Source organism: Sceloporus occidentalis, unplaced genomic scaffold (genome assembly GCF_023333645.1).
Source record: "Sceloporus occidentalis isolate IW3139 unplaced genomic scaffold, rSceOcc1.0.p SCAF_2, whole genome shotgun sequence".
NCBI lineage: Eukaryota > Metazoa > Chordata > Lepidosauria > Squamata > Phrynosomatidae > Sceloporus > Sceloporus occidentalis.
Genome location: NW_028316982.1, coordinates 142,949,738 through 142,977,183, shown reverse-complemented (window position 1 = coordinate 142,977,183; position 27,446 = coordinate 142,949,738). Strand labels below are relative to the sequence as shown.

Below are 27,446 nucleotides of genomic sequence, written 5' to 3'. Positions count from 1 at the left end.
GACTGTAGTACAATAGGATCAGTTGATAGTTGCACAACTCTTTCTTAAAGCTGTCATTTTAGAACTATACAAGAGATGACAGAATCCTGTCTGCTTCTCTGAGTGCCTTTCAATACTTTGTATGGTGCTATAGTATATGCTATTTAATTTGTAATTTAAGACTATTTCAAAGTACTTAAACTAAGTACAAGTAACAGGTTTTAACTGGTTCTGAGTATGGCTGGCAAGTTTCTGGCTGGATTTTCTAAATTCCATCCTGGGAGAAAGGGGGGGGGGGGGGTAGAAAATCACTCAGTTAATCAATACATAAAATCTTTTCATTTTGGAGAAACCCCTACTGAACACAGTGGGGCTTAATCTTTAATAAATATTATCATTTTGGGCAATCATGAAAGCCTTCAGCCCTTTCCATGTCATAGGCCCAGGACATACTGCCCCAAAAGGGTGGCCTGCGGTGGCCTATTTCCCTCCGTAGTTACGACAAAGCCGCCAAACTGTGTGGCATCCGTCTGTAGTAAAAAGAATCTGAAACAACCCGGTTCTCTTTTAGCTGCTGGGCGGATGTCACAAATGTGCCAATGGTGCACTCGTGATGTAAGCGACATGTAGCTACATCTATATGCTACAAGTTGCTTATGTCAAAATGGTGGCGCCTGTGTACACAAGACGCCGTCATTAGTCCGTTGCCACTCTGTGCTAGGGTCAGGGACCATGCGGTTGGTGCGCAGTACCTAACCCTAGAATCGGCGGCGGCACGGTGCTTTGGGTCCGTCTGTCCAACGCCATAGTTTCATCCTATGGAATCCTGGGATTTGCAGCTTAGGAAGGGGTGTTCAGAATTGTCAGCCACAGGACTCTTCTGTTGCTTCCTTAAACTCAGGATGCAGCCATGACCATTAAAGTGTAATAATAGCACTATAACTGTGTAGTGTGAAAGGGACCATGGTATTGTAGAGGACAAACCATGGCCTTCTCCTTGGCATGTTAATTTTCTGTGTAGAAGCAACTCATTTGTGTGGACGAAAAAATCCATCATTTGTTCATTCACTATATTTATATCCAGACTGCTTTCTGGGAACTAGAACGTAAGGTGACTTAAAATTGAAAGCAAATAAAGTATAAAAATATGCATAGGATTATCAATAAAGATATAATTAAACAATCAATAACTTTAAAACAATGCAAAATGTGCATTAAAACTTAAAAAAAGTCATTTAGAAGGGCAAAATAAAACAATATCATGTGTGTTATCATCTGTCGTCTGATGCAATATAAAAAGGACTGAGTTGAAATTCATTCCTAGCTTTGCCATACTAAGATAGAGATATTTCAGAAATTTTTCAGTGGGGACAAACTAAAGCCAATTCTTCCATCTGGGGAGCAGCCCCTGGAATCACTAACTCATGGGTGCTATTTTCCACCATAGATATGCAATATGCTGAGCAACTGTTGCTCTGACATGAGTTTCTGGGGAAACAATGACAATCACTATTTCAGTCCCAGTTCTAGGTATAATCCTGTCACAGTGTATCATCATTGAATAGCCTTAATTCTGAAGCATCATTGTAACAGGATATGAAAAAGATGTTAAGAGATAGTGTTTTCTTTTAACTCTATAAAGGTCTGATACAGTGTGTACATTGTACATTATTTTTCACTTCACTTGACAGATTAAAATGCATTTACAATCTGGAAATTTATTTAAATTGATTAATACTGTTGTATTATATAATTCATGAACTAAAAAAAATGGAATGCTGTTTTTCAAATTCACCATTATACATTTCAAGCCTTTTGATGTTATAAACAAAGCCTTTTGATTTTTTTAAAAAAATGAATCAGATGAACCAGAAATCAAAAATACATCTCCAAATACTTTAAAATAGAGATATATTTGATTTAAGAACAAAATGGATGCTACTGATGCTACAATTTAGAAGGAGTCCATAAGATGACATCATGTATAAAAACAAAACAATGATTGCTTTTGCACTTGGGAGTTTCCTGTACTGAAATAAGATATGAATATTGCAAAATAATTTGCAAGCATTAGATCAAACAAAAGCTGCAATTTAGCACCGACAGTATTCACCACCTTTTTTTATCTGTCTTCTGCAAACATTTATGAGAATGACATTCTCTTCACTAGAATGCTAATGAGAGTGGAAAGTTACAAGTAGTTGGGGAGAGCAATCTTGCTGCTTCTATTTATGATGGTGGGTATATAAAATATCTGTGTTGGAGTCGTGCAATTAAAACATCAGAATATCAAATGATTTTTGAGTTACTGATCACTTTAAACAGGGAGTGAACAAACAGTTCAAAATACTCACTGCTATGATTATAAACAGGTAATCCAAAATAAATAGAAAATAGGCAATCCACAATAATCCATAGCATTCCCTGTTGTTGTTGTTATTGTTGTTATTGTTATGCATCTTCAAGTTGTTTCCAATGTATGGCAACCCAAAGTCAAACCTACCACAGGGTTTTCTTGGCAAGAATTTTTAAGAGGGATTTTTCCTTTGTCTTCCTCTGATCCTTATTTTGGGCAGGAGTGTGAGGCTTATTTTGAGCAAGAGTCTTTTTAGGCAAGAGTTTGCCCAAAGCTACCCACTGGGTTTCCATGGCTGAGTGGGGATTTGAACTCTGATCTTTAAAATTATAATCCAGCACTCAAACTTCCGGCAGGCCTACCCATCTGATCTTCTATAACTGATTTTAAAGAATCTTCCCTGCTTGATTCAATAGTACAGAAACAGATGACGATTTGGCTATTTTAATGTCTGTGCATGTATTTTTGTGTGCTTTTATTGACATTTTTTAACTGTATTGTTCGATTTTATCTGTTGTAATCCCATCCTGATCTGCAGGGAGAGGCGGGAAATATAAATAAAAAAAATTATTTATTATTATTATACCACTACACCACACTGGCTCTGTCCAGAGCCCCACTGAGCATGTGCAAAGGTGCTGATTGTATTACCACCCTCCGGTGTGGTAATACAATATGCACACACTCCCCTTTGCTTGAATCCGCATCACGTGTCTTGCTTGGAATAGAACTGACTCCACTTCCCCCTCAGTTCAGAAGGGCAGCGGAAGGGCAACCAGGTGTGGCAAAACATCATGTTTTAACCTTAATTCACATTGCTAGACAGGAGTAACCCTGGATCTGGTGTGAAAAAACATCACACTTTGCATTGCTAGAACAGGAGTGACTGCGGATCTGAGCTGCAAACACCCCCCCCCACCACCCATGTGTGATAAGGTCCTATGATTAAGACTTTGGAAACCAGGATTTGAATCCCCCCCCCAGCCATGCAACCCTGGGCAGATCACACTCCCTGTGACTCAGGGGCTGTCAATGGCAAAATCTCTCTGGAGAACCTTGCCAAGAAAACCCTGTGATCAGGTTGCTATAAGTCAGATATGACTTGAAGGCACACAACAACAGCCATGTAAGTAATATATGTCTTTATTTATTTGACAGCATTTCTAAACCAATCTTCCAGATTTCCTAGTCAATTTACAATAACTGATAGAAAAAGGAAAGAAAAAACAGTAGCAAATAATACTTAGAACAATGACAGCTCTGGGAAAATATTTCAGAGGTTCACCTAGAGAAATTCTATTAAAAGAGTGCTTTCATTTAAAATCTAAAAAAAGAAATTAGCATAGCCAGGCTGGTCTGAGATGCAGATTCCACAAGAGAGGGGTGGCATCCAGAAAGGTTGTTCCTCTTACAGCCACATGTCTCATTTCAAATGACAAGAGTTGCCGGCAGGGGTGGAGGTGGGGACTGAGCTTTTTCTTATTGGACGGAAGACATAAAATATATAAGCAAAATAATTTCGAAGAGCAACATAAAAGCAATCTACATAGATGAAACAAATTTCAAAGCAAGAGAAGTATGTGCAGCATGGATAAAAACAATACCCTGGAACTTCTTAAAAGGTCTTTTGCCTGGGTGAGGCTGAACTGACATGAAATAAGGCACTGGTTAAGCCTCCTTGAGGGAACAATCTACTTAGAAGATGCCACCAAGACTGCATCTGGACTGCATAATAAATGCATTTTGATACTGCTTTAATTACCATGACTTAATGATATGGAATTCTAGGATTTGTAGTTTTGTGAGATATTTAGCTTTCTCTGTCAAAAAACTCTGGTGCCACAACAAACTACAAATCCCAGTAGGATAGAGCCATGACAGTTAAAGTGATATCAGACAGCATTAATTCTGCAGTGTGGCAGCAGCCCGATAAGACATTTTCTTCAAAGCTACCTGGTGCAGTTAAAGGAGAAACTTTGGTGCAGATCTTCATTCAAATAGGCAAATGTGGAGACAACTCTTTGTATATGTATGTTAAGCACATACACTAACTATATCTACAACTTCACATATTTACTTTTAAGCTCAAATCATGTTAAACCAAGGTGTATAACTCCCCTCCCCTTTAAAGCTAAAAAAATTGGAGCAGCTTTCATCTGTTTGGAAGAAGACCGTATGGATTCGGTGCGGGGTGGCGGTGGGAGATGCGGCTACATTGTAGATCATGCTTTTAGGAGCATGATCTGTGCATAACATACATAGTTACAAGGAAATGAGAGATTTGTGTTTCACTGCTTTCCAAGGGTCATAATACAGCCATGTAATGCCCCTATCATATACTGAAGAAGGGTGTTGTTTTACCCTCTGCTCTAAGTACTCAGGAAATACCCTCTTTAGATTCTTCTCTCTACCCCACCCCCACCACTAGCTAACAGTATAGTCGGCAGTCTCCAGGTGGCACTGGTGGCCATCTGTCCTTGGCTCCACAAGCACTACTATGAGTTGGTTGGTCTCAATTCTGAAAGTCAAGTGCATCTTCATAATGAAGTTGCTCCACTGGCCACCAGGGGATGCTCTCTGTACCAAGGGCTGATGCATTTAGTTGTGGCATGCCACAACCCAAGAAGGTATGGATGTAGACATCCTTACATGCCCTATGTACAAGATGAACTGAGCTTCCTCCAGCTCCTCCCAACAGCAGTCAACTGGCAGGAATCAGTTAATAGTCTGTATGGAGAGAACCATCCCTGTCCACTGCATTTTCATGCATTTGGATCACTGCTGACCTGCTGCTAATGGCAGCATGGAAAAGAACTGTCCTGATTGCTGTGGAATACGTGAATTTGAGGTTAGCAACTATCAGTAGGATGGCTGGGATCCTACTGAAGTAAAGATATTTTACCTTCACACCCATTCCAGCAATCCTACTCAAAATCTCTGAGACGATGACAAACTTAAAGTGTCTCCACCCCAAGCCAGTGTCTTCAAGAAGATCAATTCAGGAAGAATATGAGAATTAGACAGAGGGGAATGTATCAACCTCATCCTTCCATCCTCAGGATCGGACTCACAATTGTTGATTGCATCTTCGTACATTAGCTATAGAAATAGTCAAGAAGGCTTGGGAACATCTGCATGGCTGGAGAAAGAACTGTGTCAGTATTGCTGACCTGTCCCAAAACAAAATAAAAAGGCAACAGGGGCTATGGCATTGTATTATTATTTCTCTTGAACATTCTTCAACTTCCCCCTTAGGATGATACACTACACACAACTGTAACACATGCTCTTTCCAGCTTGGAGCAATTTGTTGTCAGTGCTACAGTCATTCACTACATCTTTCTTCCCGTACTGCCAAAAACAATTACTACTTCCAAAGCAAGTGCTTAATTCCAGAACTCTCAACACTGTTATAAAAGTATCACTCCACAGTGCATTTCTAACTGGAGATGGGAAGAGAGGAAATCTCAGGCTAAAATAAAATGTTTGTGCCAGACTTGCACAGTCTGCAAATGGTATAAACCCTTAATCTTTTTTTTGCTGGTAGAATACTGTTTGGATCATTTTGGGACAAAGAATATTCATGCCATAAAAAGGCTGTTATAGGATATCATTGTCATGTTCTCTACCACTGTGTGAACTACCTATGAGAGCATGGCAAAACACAATAGAACAACATCAGTTTCAAGATTGTATAGCAAGTGACAGCAATTGAATCACATGGCAGCTATAATTCCAGTTACAGTGGTGAAATCATCCAACCTTATTGCTTGAAAGTAGAATCTGAAGGATGTATTCCAGAAAGAACCCAAGAATTAGCTATGTTAATTTGTTGCCTCAAAATTAGTCAGCATCTTGTGGCATCTTCAAATTCTATTTGGCATAAATTTTTGTGGACTCTAGCCCACTTCACCAGATGCATGATGTATGATGAGATCATGCTTCGGATGGAGTGGGCTGGAGTCCACAAAACCTTATGCCAAATAGAACTTGTTAGACTCTAAACAAGATTCTTTGTTGTTTTTCCAGGAAAAAACAAAACAAAAACTAGTCTGTTGAAGTCAATAAAGTGTGGATTAGTCATAGCAATATATTACATATCCATAAATGTTCTTCAGGTCGTGATCAAACATTGATTAAAAGTGTTTTAAGAAGAATAATTAGTTTATATGATACAGCCTTATTGCTTTAAAAGAAAGCTGACTATTTTCATTTAAATTATCATTGGGCAACTTCCACTGTAAATGACTTTCTCAATAGGAAAAAAAACCTCCTCATATTACTGTTCTGGGCAATAATCCTGCACATAATTATGGTATATTGTGTAAATTCTCTTGAAGTCAAGGAGAGTTAAGCAACATAACTGTCCATAGTGTTACATTCCAAGGTTTGTACTGTATTTTAAATTGTTTGCCAATGTATAGATTTAATATCACAGAGGAGAATTTAGCCATAGCAGTGGCAAACCTGACATGCCATTATTTTTTGAAATCTATTAGAGATGATACTACAGAGAATTCACACAAATCCATTCAGTTTTGCACTTAATATTATTTGTTGATGGCTCAAAGGCATATGAGGGTCTTCGCTGTTTCGTTATTTGCCTTTCCTCAGATGCTTCTACATGGAATGTGGGCTAGTGCCTATTCTTTCCAAGTACATCACATTAGGATTTTCATTGGCAGCAGTAACAGTTTTGCATTGGCATCAATTTGGCTCCAAGTGTAAAATTTTGCCTGTGTTGGCTGCCCTGCTGATGTGCTTGATATAACTTCTAAAAATGAAAGTTCATTTTCCATAGGTTATAAGTAGTCCCCAGTGGGTTTCAGAGCCAAAAATGCTAATATTTTTCAGACATAATGAGCAGCAGTAGACTGCATTACCATTAGCAACATTAGAAGAAAGAGTTTCAAAAATATGTTAGGGGAATAGGATGGAGAAGAAGATGTGGTGCTGGAGCCCAATGAAAATGTAACATGCTCTTATCAGCTTCACACTTTGCAAAGGTGCTTAACATAAAATTACACCCATCAGTGTTGCAGTTTAGCATTATTCTCCATGTTTATCCATGATTGTTTCATATTTAAAGAACAGCAAAATATTGTGTTTTGTCAGCCAAGGACAATAATAGTTTAATACTAATTTATTTTCCATTGCTACTGATAATACAACCAATCAACACGTTAAGTGGTGCCAACATTGGCATCTTGCTAAATAAATCTCTGGGCTTTGCACTGCGAGTACATCTTTCAAAGATAAGTCAACAAGAGCAATCAGAGCAGAAAATTAGAATTTGGTATGTTAGAATTAAAATACAGCTAAACTAAAGTTTTAATTGGGGTGATCTAAAAGGGCACTTGATGTAATGATCTCTTTCATTTGTTACTAATTGTTAGTTCCTGATGAAGAAGAAACATGTACATGAATGTTGCTGATTGAGTAAAGATGGCAGTTGCCATAGCAGCCTGTTTTTATTGTTCAACAAGAAGGGATCGTCAAAATGTAAAGGAGATCTGCCTGGGAGCTTGAACATTTTCTTGACACTTTGCCACAAGGGACGTTTTGTTGTTGTTACTGTTGTTATAATACCACATTGTTTGGAACTGTGACTTGAGAGTTTATCTGAAGAACTAGGGTATCACATTCAATGACTGTGGCATTTAACCTGGGGTAATCTCTATTTCTGGATTATGTTAAAAGCAGATAAAGTAAAGTCTCATTTACTCACGACATGAGAAAGGGAAGCTACATGCAATTTGTCCAGTGATGATGCATACAGGGATAGGCCTGAATTCTTTTCCCAGTCCTAACTAGAGTAGAACCATTTCATCATTGAGGTCTACTTTTCTCTTGACTCACCATTCAACAACTGATTGAATTGGTCTATTCTGGTTGAGACTATCCAACAGGATTCCAGCCATATAGTGAAGAATAAGGTGTCTTCATACAGAAGCAACATTCACTACAACAACTACTGTCTCATTTTAATTTCCAGTGAAGTCAAACGTATGTTCTATTTAAAATTTGTTTTTAAGGCCTATAAGGTATTTCTGTAAAATTATCAGTTGTATAGTTAGAAAAAATTGCATTATAATTTTACAATTTTTGTCATTTTTTTCTATATTATTTCTGTAATTATGTAGGACTTTCTTTATATGCTCCCTGCATTATTTCTGAGAAAATTATGAATTGGTGTAAAATATTCATGACAACAAAGTGAATCTTTCACTTTCTACCAGTTAGCCAAATCAAATACTATATTTTTGAGGCAATTATGCAAAATATGCCATTCTCTTTAATTACTTAATCCTCAATTTCATATAATTTTGAGATCTGAATTATGTGACTAAAAACAAAAGATTGACTATTGGGATTCACTTTATGGAAAGCTTGGGAGACAATTGGTGGCTTTTGGTCTAGTATCATAGTTTTGCAAGGGATCCCATGGCTCGTAACAATTTATCAATAACAGGTATATGTGAGAAAGAATAATGTTTGCCTTTGCTGCCTCTGGTTTGTGCTCATTTAGTGATCTCTCGGTAATTACAGCAAAATGGTGCTTGTATAAAGAAGACATAAAGTATAATCTGCTGTCTCCTATATAATTTCAACTCTGTACACCCAGATCAGTGAGTCTGGTGGACATGCATGAGAGCACCAAATGCATGCCCAGTTTCATTCAGTGGGTTCATCTATAGACAAGAGCTCCAGTCAACCTAAGGAGCTTTCATGTGTTAGTTACCTCTGTCTTCACTTCAGTGACCAAACCAGATCTGGGTGCTAACAGGATCAGAGTAGGTTCCAGTTACTACCACCATTGTTGAGCAATATGCTGCTCTTTTCTGTTTATGATACATCTTTTTCCTGCCCTATTTAATGACTTTGCCATTTAAAATGAAACAGTTTTTATTTCTAGATTTCTTTTTAAGAACTGGGATTTTCAGACTGAATTGGATCTAGCTAGCTTGTTGCACTGAAAATTTGTTAGGGCTAATAAAATTCCAACTAAGTACAGTTAATGTTACCTGTATCTATGTTTCTTTCTCTCAGTTCCATCACCATTAAAAAAATGACTATAAATTGTTTTATGAACATTCATGTCTGTAACCCAGTTACAAGTTACTCTTAGGATTTCATAAGGTTAACATGCACTGATTTGATTGTTTCATAATTCAGAAGATTATCCTGTTAATCTTTATCTTCAAACAGGGCCTGTTAAAGGTCGCCATAGACAATGCCAGAGCTCAAGAAAAGCAGGTTCAACTGGAAAAGACAGAACTCAAAATGGAGCTGTTCAGGGAACGAGAACTGAGGGAAACACTTGAAAAACAGTTGGCCGTGGAACAGAAGAACAGAGGTAATGAAAATACAGAAATAAACCTTTGTACGGTTGCTGCTTGAATGTTCAGAACATGTCACATGCATCATCTTACTCAAACCAAAACACTGTACAGTGAAACATGTCTGCTCACAAATATGTATTCACAGGTAAGTGGATATAAGATTGTAGCCTTCTTCTCTTTATTTAAGAACAGTGAGCTGGAATACAGTGTAGTTTCAAACTGTATAAACTAGTTTCTTTTAGTTATTATAAGGGTTTTATATGGGAAGTTACATCACCTTTGTGTTGTTATGCAGTCAATTTAGAATCTGGTTGAATTTAGAATCTCCCTTAGTCTTCACACATCTTGTTGATTCGCTGTACTAAGATCCTAAGGAGTTTTCAACATTTCAAACATTATACAGAGAAACTGTATTGGATGTAGGACACAGTTTTTAATAAACCGTAGCCCTTTCTTTAAAAAGGCATTCTTTTTATTCCATTCTTACATTTTATTAAATTTTATTATTGTATTTTAGGATTTGGCACCTGGTCAGTAGAGAAATAATTTTAGTTTGGAATCATGACTCCACAAGTGGGACTATGTAATCTACATAATGTCAAAGATGGGTAGATTGACCTCCCTGGGAAGATTTGATGATGATAATAATAATAATAATAATAATAATAATAATAATAATACAACTGGATTATCCAGATGTTCAGTGAAAATGAATCATTCTGTCTAGGTTAAATATGGATTTGTTAGACTTTTTTCACATCTGATGACATCAGCAGGCACTCACAGGGAGTAGAGGCCTTCCTACAAAATGGCTGACCAAATCAGGACCCTATTCTGTTCCTTCCATATGTGTGCTACCAAAACTTTTGGGCTGGAAGAAATAGCACAGCTAGGGAAACACACATTGCCAGGTGGTAAATGTTCCTTCCTGTGCATCGCTGTTGCATCCTGGTAGCAAAGTACAAATAAAATGTTTTGTGTCAATCCTCAAAAACCACCAGTCTCAAGGGGAAGGGAGATATTGGGATAGACTTATTATGTGCCCCTGCCCTTGTTCAAGTTGTGATTATTGCTAACATAATCAAGTGCATATTTTTAGTGCACCCAAAAGTAAGGTTTGTTTCCTCTTAAATTAACGTTAATGCTGCAACCCAAAGTATGAGAAAAAATATGGTGAGGAACAAAAAACAAACAAGAATGTCCAATTTAAAAGAAAGATTGTCTTTTGACATCCTAGTATCATTATACTGATCAGTGAAACTTACTCCCAGGAAATGTGTTTAGGACTGATGTGTCAGGATTATAGGTGAACAAATGAGCTAATGAACTAGTTGTAAAACTTTGTATGCTCTGGATAGCACAAGAACCTTATATGGGGGCATATGTAGACTGTAGTTCTTATGAGCTATGCTACATGACATGTTTACTTCCCTCGTTTCCTTTGATTTCCATTTCTATCATCTAATTAGAGACTGCTTTGACTGTAGAGGCTGATATGATTGTAGTAAAAGTAACGTCATCTTTCTTAACTGGGCAGGTGCATAGCAAAGCAGTGCTTCCCTTAGCTCTACAATCCACGTCTTCCCTACAAAAGATAAGCTGCAGCACACACATAATTCAGAAGGCTGCTTGTACATTCTTCTTGTTCATTAAAGCTGTTTACAGTGTGGTTATAATAAAACATTGAAACCATAAAGCTGCTCAAGAACCATCTAACTCTCAACTAAGATGCAGCAAGAAATCAGTTCTTAAGTGGTATGAGGACTCTGGCAGGCCCAGTAGCAATTGAATCTTTTTGTTTTGTACGAATCTTCTTAAAATTGGTTCTCCACCTTGAAGACCTCTGTACATCTATGAGAAACGCCCCTGTTTTATAAATTATATCCCATTTCTGTACAATCATACATCTGTCTGATGTTTGACTTGACAATGAGCATTGTCCTGCTGTAGATGTCAGTATGATGTACACTCTCCTTCAACATGCTATAAGGAGGGCAGTAAAGGGCAAGAAAGGTAGCAAATGATGTGTGCCAAAGAAAAGGAGAATGAAAGTGGAAAGTGGAAAGTTAATAGGATTGGACACCTTGGAAGGAATACAAACATGTTACAGCTTGAGAGGAATTTCTGAAAGATTGCACAGGTTTGTTTACTCTAATAGTTTATGCAGATCCACAATGGACAACACTGTTTTGAGGAGTGAAGCTGTCTCTCACCTTAGTTTAAGCTCACAGATGGAGCAGTACATTGCCAACTCCACCTTGTGGGGTAGAAAAGAACCAGAAAGTGGTATTCATTTCAGATATTGTTAACATGCTGAGAATGAGTATACTTAGAGAACAAAACGGCAGACATATGTAAGTGATATATTGGTACAGGGGAGTGGTCATATATGATGACACCATGCAGGGTTTGGAAATTAATACACTGTTGTGCATAATATATGTACATTTCAAATGAAATGTTTCTTTCTTATTTATTAAAATTTCTTTAAAGTCACAGACCCAGAACTTGAAGAGTTGGGACTTAACAGGAAGATACATAAACAACAGCAGAAAGAACTGCTTCCTATGAACAGGGGTAGACACACCTTATTATAGTCATTTTACTGGTGTAGAAAATTCTAAGATTGGGCCATGAAAATTAATCTGGTTTGATGTAAATAAATAGTGAGCACATATGCAGGATTTTACATTAAATATTGCCATGGCAACATTTTAAAGAATCTAAAATAAATAAACTGTTAGAGCCAAGGTTTTGGGGTTGAACTTGAATTGGTTTTCTTCCCCCCACAACAGCAATAATTCAGAAAAGGTTAAAGAAGGAAAAGAAAGCCAAGAGGAAATTGCAGGAAGCACTTGAATTTGAGACAAAGCGGCGAGAACAAGCAGAACAGACACTGAAACAGGCAGCTTCCACAGATAATCTCAGGGTCCTAAATGGTAAGAAGTCATCTTTTTGCATTTGTATGATTACTAAATGGTTCACCTGGTGTGAGAAAAAGGATCCAGTTAGGAAAATAGGCCTTGGCTGGTTCCTCCTACTGCAGTTGAGAAAAATGAGCATTTCCCCCTCTGTATTGTAACTTTGATATCTGTCTGTATCATTGTGAAGAGGGAAATGTAAACCAACCAATTTTATTAAGTTATTGGCTTAGAAGTGCCAACACTCTGTTTTGAATCTTACTTAAACATCTATTTCTCATTAATCTTGGTCCTCGAAAAATTATTGCGCTGGCACCTAGTCATTGTTCAACATTAAAAACAGGCCAAAGGTTGATTGTATTGTAATTCAGGACTGAAGTAACAGGTTGTAAAAAGGAGGCTTTAAGACTGAAATGAAATATGTGTCAGCCTTACCTTTTTGCGCTTTCAGACTCTCTGACCCCAGAGATAGAAGCTGACCGCAGTGGGGGCAGAACAGATGCTGAAAGGACAATACAAGGTAGGAATTTGCAAAAGGCTATAAATCTAGATCTTACTATATTAGTTTTTCCTCTGCTTTAGCCTGCTATTCAAGCATGCAGCCTACCATCTGGGCCACATCAAAACAAGTTCATACAAGGTCAAGTTCATCTGGCATTTTTTTATAAGAGAGTATTCATTTTGCACTGATAGATTTCCTTTAAATTAGCGGGTCATTTCTGTTTAGATAATGCAATTAAAGAGGAATAATTAATTTGAGACAATGCAGAACTGCTTCCAGTGTGCCTAAGATGAATGTGCGTATAGTGACTGCAGTCTAATTCATAGAAAAAAGAATGTTTTTTCAAATTTTGCATCAGAATAATTGGTAAATTACTTCCAACCATTTCAAGGCATATGTTTTCAAGAAGCAAAGTCAAGCACATAAAGCTATGTATTCATATTTCAAACTGTGCCCCTGAATCTAGGTAAACATTCCTGAGTATCATTTAATTAATTAGTACATATCCATAACTGATTTATAAGTGCACATATATTTGCAAAATATATACATAACTCATTATGTATTTTTGAATAGATGGGTAGCTAGATACAAAGATAGTAAACAGTGAAGTATTAATAAAGTGCACATTTCCAAGGTTGTGTTTAGTTTATACTATCTGTGAAAGCTGATATGCTAAATGTGCTGACATGAATACTGAACAGCGAAAAATAGCATTTATTTTCAATTTTAAATGAAGGTACATTCTTCAAAGACAAGCCTAAAATGATTAGCTGAAGTAATCTCTCGGAGATGCCTTTCGTTTGCATTTTAAAGTCAATCACTCTAAAAGTATCATTTGCTCTCTTTTTGTGTGTTATTGAATTTCGTTTACCAACTCCTCTAAGGTGTTGTGGTTGCCATTAGCCTATAGAAAAATATTCAGAAAGATAATGAACAGCATATTTATTAAACATATGTCAAAAATAGAAAGAGAACAGGAAGTTTCTTTTCACACATCAGGAAATTCAGCCATGAATTATTTTGTGAGGTGTGAATTCAATAGACCAGGAGTGGCATGATAGCAGTGAGGTGATGAGTGATCACTGATTGGTCTCTGTAAGCTGTACCAAAATCTAGTCAGCTTAATTTAACCACCTGCCTATTTTCCGACTGTTGTCTTCTACCTTTTATTTCACTGAAACCAGTCCCGAGAAGCTTCATTTTTGTTTGAAAGCTTAATGGACAGAAAGATAAATTGGATATTATTTCATGTACGCTGTTTGTTGTGTACACGAACTACAAAAAATGACTGGCCACAACAAAGATTAAGCAATAGCACCATTTCAGAGCAATTGATAACTTTTTCACTGATTTGAATGCTCCAACACCGTTCTCTACATGCTGGATCCAGATTGGGATGCTGGATATCAGTGGGCAAATATGCTTTATGCTGTTTTTGGCTTACCATAATTGTGACTAGGTTAAACAAGCCATTTAAAAAATAATAAATAAATAAACGTCACAAGTAATTTACTCCCAGTTTGGATCTGCAGTTTTGTGTTCTTTCTTCCCTGCCATGTGCAGTAATCACTGCCCAATCCTAAATTCATTTAGTTCACCACAGAGACAGTGTGGTGAAGTGGTTAGAGTGTTGGACTAGAACTAAACAGATCAAGCACACAGTTATGGAGATCCTTGGCCGGTCACCATATCTCAGTGTTCTGAGGAGAAATCAAGAAGGGAGAGATACAAATGTAAAAAACATACTGCTACAAGTAGTATCACTGAGCTTCATACTAGATGAGTATCCAAAGATCAAAGTTCTCTTTCGGCATGAAGCTTTGGAGATCTCAGACTACATCAGAGAATGACTTCATGTCTCCTCTAGATGGGTCTAGTAGAAGGGAAGATAGAAAAGTATGCATGATTGCTTTATTCAACTATACATAAATCAGAGTGCTGTTAGGACAGATGCCTATTTACCATGAGTTATTAATACGTTGATTCCGAGGATAGGATTGTCAAAATGAAGGAATTGTTTTCTAATCAGTAGATATTAAAGAAGGAAGGTTTGTGTGACAGCAGAGAATTCTGCTGATTCACTGATTCAGGGGTACTTATTTCTGTAAAACTGATGTCTGCCCAGTAGCATTAGCAACCAGACAGTTTAGACAAGTTGAGCCAGTGTGCATTCAGTGTGCAGTCCGTGTGCAGTCCCTGAATCCACTGCTTATTAATAGGTGAGGTCTTACATTCTGCATTACTTGCAACAGGATGCTTTCAGGGATGGCCCCATGTCAAATGTGAATATAACAATACAGAATGTTACTAGTAGGAATAGAGTATTATAAAAACTGTGTTTGAGAGAGATGCATTGTTGCAGAATTGTTGCAGAAGCAATATCTACACCATTCTATAAACAGGCAGAGTTATCTCCCTCCCCCCTCCCCCATATTGGCTTTTCAAGTGAGTCATGGCTTTTCAAGTGAGTCATATCTTCTCATGATATGGCCAAAGTACAAGAGTCTCATTTTAGTCATCTTGGATTCTAGGGAGAGTTCAGACCTGATCTCTTCTAGCACCCAGTTATTTGTCTTTTTAGGAGTCCATGGTATCCATAGAAATCTTCTCCAGCACCATATTTCAGATGACTTGCTGTCCTGGTTTTAAATCCGGACAATCAAATATTGTGGCACACTTATTTCTCTAAGAGTGGTCCATAGTTTTTCATTATCTTTACAGTCAAAGGCTTTGCTGTAATCTGTCAAGAACAGGCTGATTTTCTTCTGACATTCTTTGGTGCCTTCCATTATTGGATTTATTTTTGCAATGTGATCCCTAGTGCCTCTTCTTTTCCTGAACCCACCTTGCACATCTGGTATCTCTTGCTCCATATATTGTAAAAGTTTTTGTTGTAGAATTTTGAGCATCAATTTGCGTATGTGGGAGATTCTGTCTCTGTAAGTGGAAAGAGCTCTATTGGTATTCATTCTTTTCCTAAGTGTCCTGAGTGAAGATTGCCCATCACTTTCTGAAACATGAGGTTCGTCTTCATATGGTTCTTCCACAAATGAATCTGTCATCCTTATAGCTCTTTTATATAGTTTTATGGAGTCTTATCTTCAGGCACTATCTCTTGTTTCATTTTGGATTGTCTCATCATAGGGTTTTCATGGTAAAAGACATTCAAAAGAGATTTACCATTGCCTCCTTCTAGTAGTATTAACAAGTTTTAGCTGTGGTGCCTGTCATAGTCTCTGAGAGATCCTCTGCCAGTTTCACACCCCTTCCCCACTACTGCTATATCCCAGTAGCTGTTTGGCACTGACCAAGGAAATCCTGCAAATGCTGTGCTCAGCGAAGGACAGGAGAAACCCCCTCATGGCTGCAGGGGTTTACCACATACAATGCTGTTGTGGACAACTTTACATAGGGACCACCAAATGCAGTGTTCAGACACGAATCAAGGAACATGAGAGACACTGCAGACTAGTAAGTTTATTGCACAGGCCCTGGAAGGGCTGTCGCCTTATGAAAGGGAGCGAGATGGGAATGGGAGGCGGCATAGAATGCAGTTTACCGCACAGGAGAACGCCGCCACCGCTGGAAGTTCCCATTCTGTTCTGGATGTGTTCCCCAGTGGCTGATTTTTGAGAACTGTTTAGAACCGTTCCCATCCCGCTCCTTTTTGTAACGTGACAGGCCCATTCCAGGGCCTGCGCGATAAACTTACAGGTCAGCTAGAAAAATCAGCAAGTTTCAGAATATAAGACAACCGGGGCATAGAATGCTATTTGAAAACACTGAAATTCTGGACCATGCCAACAACTACCGGGTTAGAATGCACAGGGAGGCTATTGAAATCCACAGACACCTGGAAAATAAGAAATAAGAAAATAAGAAATGCTGACAGTAAACAAGGTTTGGCTACCAGTCCTGAAAACACCAAAGTCAAGACTCAAGACAAGCAAATGAACACCATCCAGGCTCAAGAAGTTTCCCCTCAGACAGTGGATTACAGTGGAGCCTCCACATATGCTGCCTTTTTATAGGCGGCTTTGAGCATAGGCGCTCAAAGCCGCCGGTGCGCGCGGGGCGGAAGGGGCGGTGTGTCCCATTCAATTGAATGGGCGCGCACACCCGTTGCGCCTCACGCACCTCCCGCGCCGCCGCGCACGAGCCCCATTGGAAACAATGGGGCTCGAGCATAGGCGGATTTTTTTATACGCGGAGGGATCCGGAACGGATCCCTCGCGTATAATAAGGTTCCACTGTACTAATTAAATACAGTTGGCTCTCAGAATCATGGGAGATCTGTTTCAGATCCCTCTGCAGATACCAAAATTGAGGACAATGGTTCTTTGCCTCCCTGACTGTCCAAAGCCCGCCTTGCAGATTTCACTGCACGGGCAGCAGAGGGCTGCCCCTTTTTTCCACCTCCTCCCTCCTCCTCCTCTTCCCCCTGACCCTCCCCCCCACCACCACTGCCACTTCCTCCTTCCCCCACCTCTTCCTTACTTCCTCCTCCTCCTCCTCTTCCTGGCTGCTACCTCCCCTTCTTCATCCTCCCTCCTCCTCTACCTCTTCCTCCTCACCTGCTGCCACCACTGCTGCTTCCTCCTCCCTCCTTCTCTTCCCACATCCTCTTCCTTCCTCCTGCTCTTTCTGCCACCACCTCTGCCTCTTCTTCTTTTATCCTCCTCCTCCTCCTCCTCCTCTTCCCCCTGGCACCACTGCCACAGCCTCATTGTCTTCCTCCTCTTCCTCCTCCTCCTCTGCCACACCCTCCCCCATGTGGGCTTGCCATCAGCAGGTGCTGGAATCCACAGATGGCAAGTCCACAGATATGGAGGGACTACTGTAGATACAAATCCCCTTGCATATCCTCCGCACAACACACTTCCAAGTTGCACCATTCAACACAGTACAACACACAAACTAACTCAAACATTAACATGTAAACGACTTCCTCCCAAATAAGGTTCCCACAGTTATATATACTCCACACACTTTCATGCCACCACCCTCTGAAGATGTATTCCACAGTTGCAGGTGAATCGTCAGGAATAAATTCTTCCAGAATGCAGCCACACAACCCGAAAAACCCAAAGAAAACTATGGATGCTAGCCATGAAAGCCTTCGACTTCACAGAATTGGAGCTATTTAGACCATATTTTAAACCCTGTTAGGACTATTCCCTTCTCAGCCACATGGGAAAAAATAAGCAAGGAGAGTACTTTGAAATGTCTATCTAATTTTCTATAAAATGGCTGGGAGTTGGATTAATAGGCAAAGAAAACAAGAAGGGGGAGGACACTAGCCCAAGCACTGTGATGGGAGAAAATGGCCTTAGGGCCACACCTCAGATAGTTCAAGAAAGGATAATTGTCTCTGATTCCCTATCGATCTATAGTTGTAATTGCTGCAGGAGGCAGTTCAGGCTGCATGGTTACTGCAGAAGTCAGAAGGATACAAGCCACTGATCTGAACAGGAGGGAATTCACCACATCCATGTAGGGTGAAGGGCACCCCTACCTCCCACTTGGACCACATTGATTGATTGATTGATTGGCAGGGGTAGACCTTTGAAGCTGTTAATGCATGAATTTGGTTTGAGGGTGATTTGAGACTGGAGATTTGGGACTGGAGGGTGATTTGGGACTGGAGAAATTTTAGGTCACATCATTTGTGAATCACTATTATATTTCTGAGTTTGGCCAAACCATCAAGACATTTCAAAATACAAATTGTAACTTTCTTTTCTTTGGTGCAGCCTTCAAGAGGAATATGGGTGTCATTATTATAAAGATGTACAATACTAATGTAGAGTGGAGAGATACAACTCATAGACTGAAATTCAGGGTTTTTTTTAAACAATGTACATTCTGATTCTATGCAGACATTAGTGTGCCCAAATTAAGTGAACAGCACAGCACCTTGAACTCACTGATCTGATCTGATCCAAGAGCTAAAAGGACTTAGGCTTGGTTACTAGTTAGAGAGTAGACTACTCTGAAAAATCAGAGATTCCCAGGAAAACCAGGAAAGCATCCTTTCTGAGACCGTGGAGACCTTCTGCCAGTCAGAGTAGACAAAACTGGGCTATACTGATGCTCTTGACTCAGTATAAGACAGCTTCCTCTATTCCAAAATCAATCTATTTAGAAGTGGCTACTCGGCTTTTACTGCTATTGCTGGAAGGAGAAGACTGTGGCTGCTGCCACTGCTGAAATAAAGCAGTTTGAAACCACTTAACCTTCCTTCACTCAATGCTATGTAATTTTGGGATTTGTAGTTTGGTTGGGCACCAGTTGGGCACCAGAGCTAAATATCTCACAAGGAAAGCTAAATATCTCACAAAACTACAAATCCCAGTATCACATAGCCGTGATCCATGTCAGTTAAAGCTGTGTCAAACTGCATTATTCCTGCTGTGCAGATGCAGCCACAGACTGTAGGTTCCATAGTGAAGAAGGCTTTAAAGGTTAAACCAAACTTTGCTAGGAGCTGCTGTTAGCAGGCATAAGAATTGCTCAAATAAATCCGCAACCACTCGACTGAAAGTATGAGCTGCATTGTTTTCTAAACGGATTTGCAATCCTTTTAATCTATTATTAAACAAGTCTAATGAGTATAATAGTCTGAGTAAATGAGCATTTGTTTGTGTGCAATTCTTCTACAACACACTTGTTTTATATGTGAAAGCTTACCTCTCTGAAATATATTTTTATTAATAAACTGGCTATGATGTTTTCATTTTAGAAGCTTACTCTACTTCTGAATCCTGATGCCTGACAGCATAGGAAAGAAAAAAACTTTTCACAGAGCAAGTATGCTGAACAAACTTGACAACTGATCATCACAAATAGGATATCTGTCTGGAATAAGAAAAACAAACTGCTCAATTTGGATTACCTCACTGCACCTCTTGTTTATAGCAAATGCATACTAATTGTGTACTATGTCAGTATTCTGTACATTCACACAAGAGTATGCACCAAAAGTCATACAATCTATCAGGCTGAAGTAACCAAAGTCACACAGCTTGTAATTTTTCAGTGTCAGGAAGATCCTTCTTAGCACCACAGAGTTGTAGTCATCAGCATGAAGATATAGTTGCTTTTATTACCAATGTCTCACTGAATCTTTGTAACTTTTTTTTAATTGTAAGTTCTGTGACGTGGCTACTGATCACTTGGTTTAAAGGCCCTCCATTTGAAGAACTCACAATTGGGAATCATCACATTCATTTCATACCAACTAAACCCCAGCAGTAAACATGCATCCCCAAATGGTAAGCCACAAAAACAAAGTTAATTGACAATTCATATCTTACGCATAATTACAGCATCAGAAATTTAAAGAGACTTCAGGTACAACAATCCAAAGACAAGATCTGACACTAAGTTTTGAAGCCTGAGAATTCACACCAGATTCTATAACTAGCAAGACATTTTCAACTGATCCATTTAGGGACAAAGGTGTGATATAAGTGCAGTAAATGAATAAATAACCTGTATATGTGCCTTCTTTTTTAAAACACACACACACTAACATCAAAGTATTTATTTATATGAATATTTACATCCCACTTAGTGTCACAAAATCTCTGGATACCTTACAGACATATGGTAGCCGAATATGAACGCAAACTTCTGTAATAAAATCCTTGCTTTGGAACATAGAGATGAAATAATGAAGACCTTGTCCTATAGGCTGAAAAATTATGTGTATGTTTGTATAATCCTTCCAGATGCCTGTCGACATATGGCAACCCCATAAATTTCATAGGGTTTTCTTCGACAAAGATTGCTCAGTAGTGGTTTTGCCATTTCCTTCCTCTAAAATATTCCCTCCAGCAGTTGGTATTCCCTGGTGGTCTGCCATCCAAGTACTAACCAGAGCTGACTCAGCTTAGCTTCCAAGATTAGATGGGATCTGGTACCTTTAGGGTATTTGGGCCTAATGAGAAAGTTTTACTAATTGCCAAAAGCTATTTGCTCTAAGACAACTGCAAAGCAGGTAGGGAAATTGCCCCCTTTGCCCCCCTTTGTTCAACAGTCTGCACTGTTATGTTTTCAGTATTGCAAAAGGGACATAAATACTTCTGGCTCATTTTTGCCATTTGAGGGGATCAGAGAGTCATGCTGGGTAGCTAAACTAGCACATTTGAGGCTAGATTTTGATAGTTTTGGCTACTTCTTGAACAAACCGTTGTTCCAAAATATTAAAACATATAACTGTGGCCCTGGGGACCAGAGGCATCAAGGGCGCACTTTGTGGGCCTGAAAACTGAAGGCAGCTTGCTGATAACACTTTGCCCACCCCTGCTCTCAGACAACATCTAAAGATAATTCAATATTTTGAGTGGAGTGCTAAAAGTGCAGAAGTCTTATTGCTCCTGCTGTTGTGTGCCTTCAAGTCATTTCTGGCATATGGTGACCCTAAGCTGAACCTGTCACAGGGTTTTCTTGGCAGAATTTGTTCAGAGGGAGTTTGCCTTTGCCTTCCTCTAAGGCTGAGAGAGTGGGACTTACTCAAGGTAACCCATGAGTTCCTATGGTTGAATAGGGATTTGAACCCTGGTCTTCTAGTGTCTTAGGCCCGTTACAAATGGGCAGGAAAGTACGTGCTCAGCACGTACTAGGGTTAGAAAGGGGCGTCTCTTCCAGACGCCCCTAACCCTAGTACAGACTGAGTCCGTACGAAATGGCGGCGGCCGTTCCACATGGCCACTGCCATCTTGACGTAGTGGACATGCTGCGTCCGTACGTCGCACCCTGGAAATGACACTGCGAGTGCACGCTTCGGCATTTGCGACGTCTCTTCCGGGGCGCAGGAAGGAGCACAATTTTCGCGCTCCTTCTTTGCAGCGTCCGGGAACCACGCCGTTTGGCTGCTGCGGCTCCCGGATGCTGCAACCGGCAGCGGCAGCAGACCGCCATTTTTCGGCAGTCTGTAACCCGCCTTAGTCTCTTTTTATGGGTTGATCACTGGTTTTATGCTTAGAGGGAGGGCTGTGTTTTGGGGTTTTTTAAATTATAATTTTTAATTATTTTATGTTTTATTTATACTGTTGGAATCCGCTTTGATTCCTTTGTGAAAAAGTGGAATACAAATAAATATTATTATTATTATTATTATTATTATTATTATTATTATTAGTCCAACACTCAAACCACTGCTCCACGTTGGCTCTCATAGGAGTGCTAAAGTGAAGAAACAGGTTGAGAGCCCATTTGGGAATTCCAGTCTTGACTGAAATAGTTTTAAGTATGAATTATAAATAATATCTTGAGATGTTACTTTATGACCATTTCAGACACTTTCCAGTGTCAATTTGGAAACTGACATAGACTATCAGGATGAAAAAGGCCTTCTTAATTTTACCAGGAATGATTTTTTCCCAAGATGATTCACAGCATATTCTTTCTCTCTAGATATAGCTATAAAGATAAAGATAAAGATAAAGGACAAAGGCAGGGCGTAGTAAGAGTTTTCATAAAAGAGAAGAATAGTTACCTTGTGATCTATCATGTTGGCCAGAGAAAGGTGAGAGTACACTGGTCAAAACATTACTCTAAACTCAATTTTGTAATGTTCTGACTCTCTGTTTTGAAGGTTATTATAGTCGAGGAAACAAAAAGATTTGTAAGTCCATCAAATGTAGATGAGATAAAAAAGTAACTCTCCTGGTAGTTACCATTGTTTTTCAGTGAAAGGAGGTATTCAATTGGTATTGCTTGTATGACAAAAAGCACCTGCTGAAATTCCTTCTTCTACACAACTATTAAAGGGACAGCAGCCCTGTCCCTTAATTCACCTGATAAACCTGTGTGTCTGACTAAGTGGATTGATATACACAAGAACTCATGCTAGAATGAATAAATTAATTTTAAAGGTTCTGATAGAATCCACTGTCTCCCTTTCCTTTTCATACTGCTACTTCTATGGCTATCTCTTTGAAAACCAATAAAGATCTGGTGCAAGTCACACTCTCTCAGCCTCAAAGGGTGGCAAAGACAAGCTCTCTCTGAACAAGTCTTGCCAGGAAAACCCATGATAGGTTAACCTTAGGATTGCCATAAATCAAAAACAACTTGACGCAGGGACGTAGCTAGGATTTTAGGAAGGGGGTGTCCAGACTAAGTGCCACCATTATAATGGGGCTTGGGTGCGGTGGCGCAGCAGCACACGCCATTCATTTTTCTAATGGAAGGGGGGGTCTGGACCCCAAGAACACCCCCCTTGGCTACGTCCCTGCTTGACGGCACACAACATCACTTAGGCCTTATGTTTTAAATCTTAGACTAGTCCACCCATGTGAGAAGTTACTTGCTGCTACAGGACCAGCTACTGTTTATGCTACAGTAACAAAAATCCAAGCTACTCCCACCTTAAACCATCACATGTGTGTGAGCTGGTGGAGGGAGGAAGAACTGGACATGATTTATTACTTGATATCTGTTGAACAGGTGGTGTTCTAATGTGTAGCTGGACCTATTATTTCTAGTAAGAAAATAAAATCTGCTGTTGAAACCAGGAAATACAAGTAACTTCCATTGGCTCCCTGGAACAGATACTTTGTTGTTTGCACTCTGGAAGAAAGCTGCAAGCTGTCATCTCTCACAGCAAGTCCATGTCAAATAATCTTTTATTCTTTTACAAAGGATATGTGCTGTATTTTATACCCACTTAGTTCACAGTAATATACAGTGTTTCCAATGAATTTGATATCAATTGGCATCTGCTTTGTTCTTACTTAGACCATGTCACCTAAGTACTTCCTGCACTGCTAGATTGATGTAGTGGTTTGGGTGTTGGACTACAACTCCGGAGAGCAGGGTGAAACTCCCCGTTCAACTATTGAATGGGTTAACTTGAGCAAGTCACTCTCTCTCAGCCTCAGAAGAAGGCAAAGGCAAACCCCCTATGAACAAGCCTGGCTGTGTAAATCCAGTAACAGGATCACCCTAGGGTAGGAAAGTACTTGAAAGTACACAATAACAGCAACAATTAAACATAATTATGGTATGAAAACAATTCCATCAACAGTGTGTAAGAACATTTTTGAGATTATCTACACAGATAATATGATTTCAGCACTTGACTTTAATGTTTAGTATTTGACAATACTAAACATTTGGCAGCTCATGAGATTTCATGTTTCAGTCTTGCAAATTAAAACCAAGGTGGTACTAAGTTTCCCATTCAGCAGTTGAATGCAAATTATTGCATGTAGCAGATGCTTGTTTCAGTTATCATTGAAACATTAGGTATAGAAAGAAAAGAAAAGCTAATAGTACAGTTTATGGCCTCGAGAACATTTCCCTGATTTGTCTGTCATATATAATTGAGGCCCAAATCATCACTAGGAAAACATGCGGTAATTATGTCCTTTACCTTACATACAGCTTTTTCCTCTTAACCAAGGATAAACAGTGGAATTATACTGCAGAGCACAAAAACTAAACAATAATAAATTTGTTTCCTGTCTCCTGGCACACCACTCTGTATTTTGGCAGCTTTTCAGCTCAAGCTAATCAATTAAAGACAACTTTGATTAAGTTAAACAAAAGGTGGTATTGATTGCTGGGAGTAACCTATAAATAGGCTATTGTTTCATAGTGTTCATAGGTCATTGTTAGCTAAACCTTTAAACTAGACAGTCATTCTATTTATCACCTAGGAAAGCAAAGCCAGAGGCAGAATCAAAGCACTAACTTAAACATTTCACTTTCTTTTTTGGGGGAAGAAAGTGAGTTTCTTTCAAAGTTGCAGACATAAACATTTCACAGTTAAAGAGAAGTGGCTGCATTCTGCAGTTCCCATCTTGTTTTACAACATACATTCTTAGAGGTGTGTGAAAGAAGATACTTTCCCATTGCCCTTTCTAAAAAATAAATGATTAATCAGTTGAAAGCTCTTCTCAAACATGATATTCTAAAAAGTTGTAAAATAACCCATGCACAAAAATGAATTCCAAGGTCTAATAAACATTAAGTTGGATGTTCACGGTCAATGCAAATGTTCAGCACAGCTAGTATTTCACAAGAAAAAAATATTGTAGTTAAGACGTGTGTTATATAATTCATAACAAGTTATTTGCATATCTTTTCCACAGCCAGACATCTATTTCCAAGCAAGAGAGGGCTTGCAGATTATTTTCTTGTTTGTATCTCATGTACATGATCACTGTGGCTGCATTCAGTTTGACACTACTTTAACTTCCATGGCTCAATACTAAGGAATTCTGGGCATTGCAGTTTTGTGAGACGTTTAGCTTCCTCTGTCAGAGAGCTCTGGTCCCACGCTCCAAACACTTTACTGTTGCCTCACTTCCTGATAAACCCCTTATCATTCTAACACCAAGATATCATGACCTTTCCATTTAAACAAACAGAATGCTATGCCTTCTTTATTAAAGGATTTCTGGGACCAGCAATAAGGCAGTACAGTATATTCTCATCTGTATAAGTAGTGTGCATGTTCAAAGCTCCAGTCAGTTATCCTCTTCATTCTGTTCCAACCTTTCCCCATATTTCATTGTTCTTTTCCAACTTTCATTCTATACTCCATGGCTACTCAGCATGTTCAGTACTCATTTAACTCTTTCAGGGGGATAGCCCTCTTTGTTTTTGAAAGGGTGTTCTGCTTTATTTTACTTTGTTGTTCTGCTAATGTTGATGTTCTTTCAAGTAAGTTGAATAGTCTACTATTGGGCTGATTTTAGCTGAAATCCTGGGAGTACCAACTACTTGGGTTAGTCTTTAGAGCAGAGATAGCTATTAAATTGTTGGATTCCTTGTGTTTGTTACCATGGATTATACTGACTGGGTTTGCTGTGAGTTGTTGTCTAACCACATCTGGAGAAATGCATGGTTCCCAAACTCCTGTTAGTAGGAAGGTGTGAGTTTTGCAGCTCAATACAAAGCAAAGTGTTATTTCTGAGTAACACTGAAAGGGTTTGCCACACAGTCAAGCGCCCTATCTGTAATGGCCAAAAGGCCTGCTCCCCCCCCCCACCCCGTTCTGACAGCTTACTGTTCAGATTTCTGACTTATGGTAACCCTAAGGCAACCCTATCACAGGGTTTTCTGGGGTTGAGAGTGTGTGACTCACTAAGGTCACACAGTGGGTTTCCATAGCCAAGCAGGTAATCAAACCCTGGTCTCCAGAGTCCAACACCTAAAACACTGTATCATCTGCCTCTTGAAAGCAGTATTAGAACATGCAAAATGCAGGTAACATCAGTGAACTATTTTCAGAATCTTGAACATAGAGGGAAGGATTTAAAATTCTGGACTCTTGAGAAAGTTTTGACTCAGGCAAAAATAAAATAAAGTAAAGAATGCAATAAGGAGTGTTATGTGCCATGGTACTACTAGGATCCTTAAATATCTGGTTTACAGATGCCTATGATCTGAGGGTGATCTACAGCTTCATAAGCTGTGACCTGAGCCTGTGTAGATATTTCTCTGAGGTTGGGAGCCTATACCAAACCATCTCTGATTTGATCTGATCTGACAATGGAATGCCTCCTCTTCAGGACTTTCTACCTACAGCCACCTTCTACATGGGAACATCTGTCACAGCTCCCATCTGTGGTGCTCCTCCATGCCAGGAGAGTAATGTTTGCAACCAATTGACCCTCTACAGTAGTTACTGACAGGGGACTGGGACTTTTCTCATTCCTAATCTGAGCGGGCTAGCTTTTTCAGGAATTGGTAAAAGTGTAATTCCTGCCTATTCTCATTTGCAATAAGCCCAAATGTATAAAACGGCAGCAAATTTACTTCCTTGAGTACTTGGCCCTTTGTTTCAACTCAGTGTACAGAAAACTTTTATGCTATTAAATAAAAAAAGAGGGCATTAGGGAAAGTTTTGATAGGATAATGCTACTTCTGCTACAGTTTAAATGACAACATAAGCATGATATGTATTATTGCCATATATGAGCCATTACATTTGATGAAAATAAACAGCACTGAAGCCTACCCTGGGAAGGCTAAACAGAGTGTGTGTTAGAGAGAGAGAGACAGAGAGATCAATTGCATTTTAGAAACACACTGAATAATCCTTTATAAGTCTACTCAGGCAGTGTGCTACTGAGCTCAGTAGAACCTACTCCCTTGAAATCTGTATAGCATTGTTGTATAAGGGTGCAAACTCATACACTTTTTCTACTGAGCAAACAAAGATTTATTTCTTAATAGACATGTAGCACTGCATTGCTCTGGAAATTACCAGATCCATTGCATGCAAAAATTCCTATTTCACTGCATCATTTTTGAAAAGCAAACATTGTTACTGTAGGGATTTTTAAAGGTTAAGAACTGCATTTTCTCCAGCTATTTTGATT

At 39.1% G+C, this 27,446-nt stretch overlaps 1 protein-coding gene across 3 annotated transcripts in view; it reads left to right on the top strand.

Moving 5' to 3' along the window:
• LOC149319090 (dachshund homolog 1-like) overlaps positions 1-27,446 on the top strand; it is a 426,364-nt gene that overhangs the window by 377,418 nt on the left and 21,500 nt on the right. For all 3 annotated transcript variants that reach the window (XM_089511099.1, XM_089511098.1, XM_089511097.1), the window contains 3 exons: positions 9,545-9,692; positions 12,474-12,617; positions 13,051-13,119. In XM_089511099.1, the coding sequence (XP_089367225.1) occupies positions 9,545-9,692; positions 12,474-12,617; positions 13,051-13,119 (361 nt within the window). The remainder of the gene's footprint in view (positions 1-9,544; positions 9,693-12,473; positions 12,618-13,050; positions 13,120-27,446) is intronic.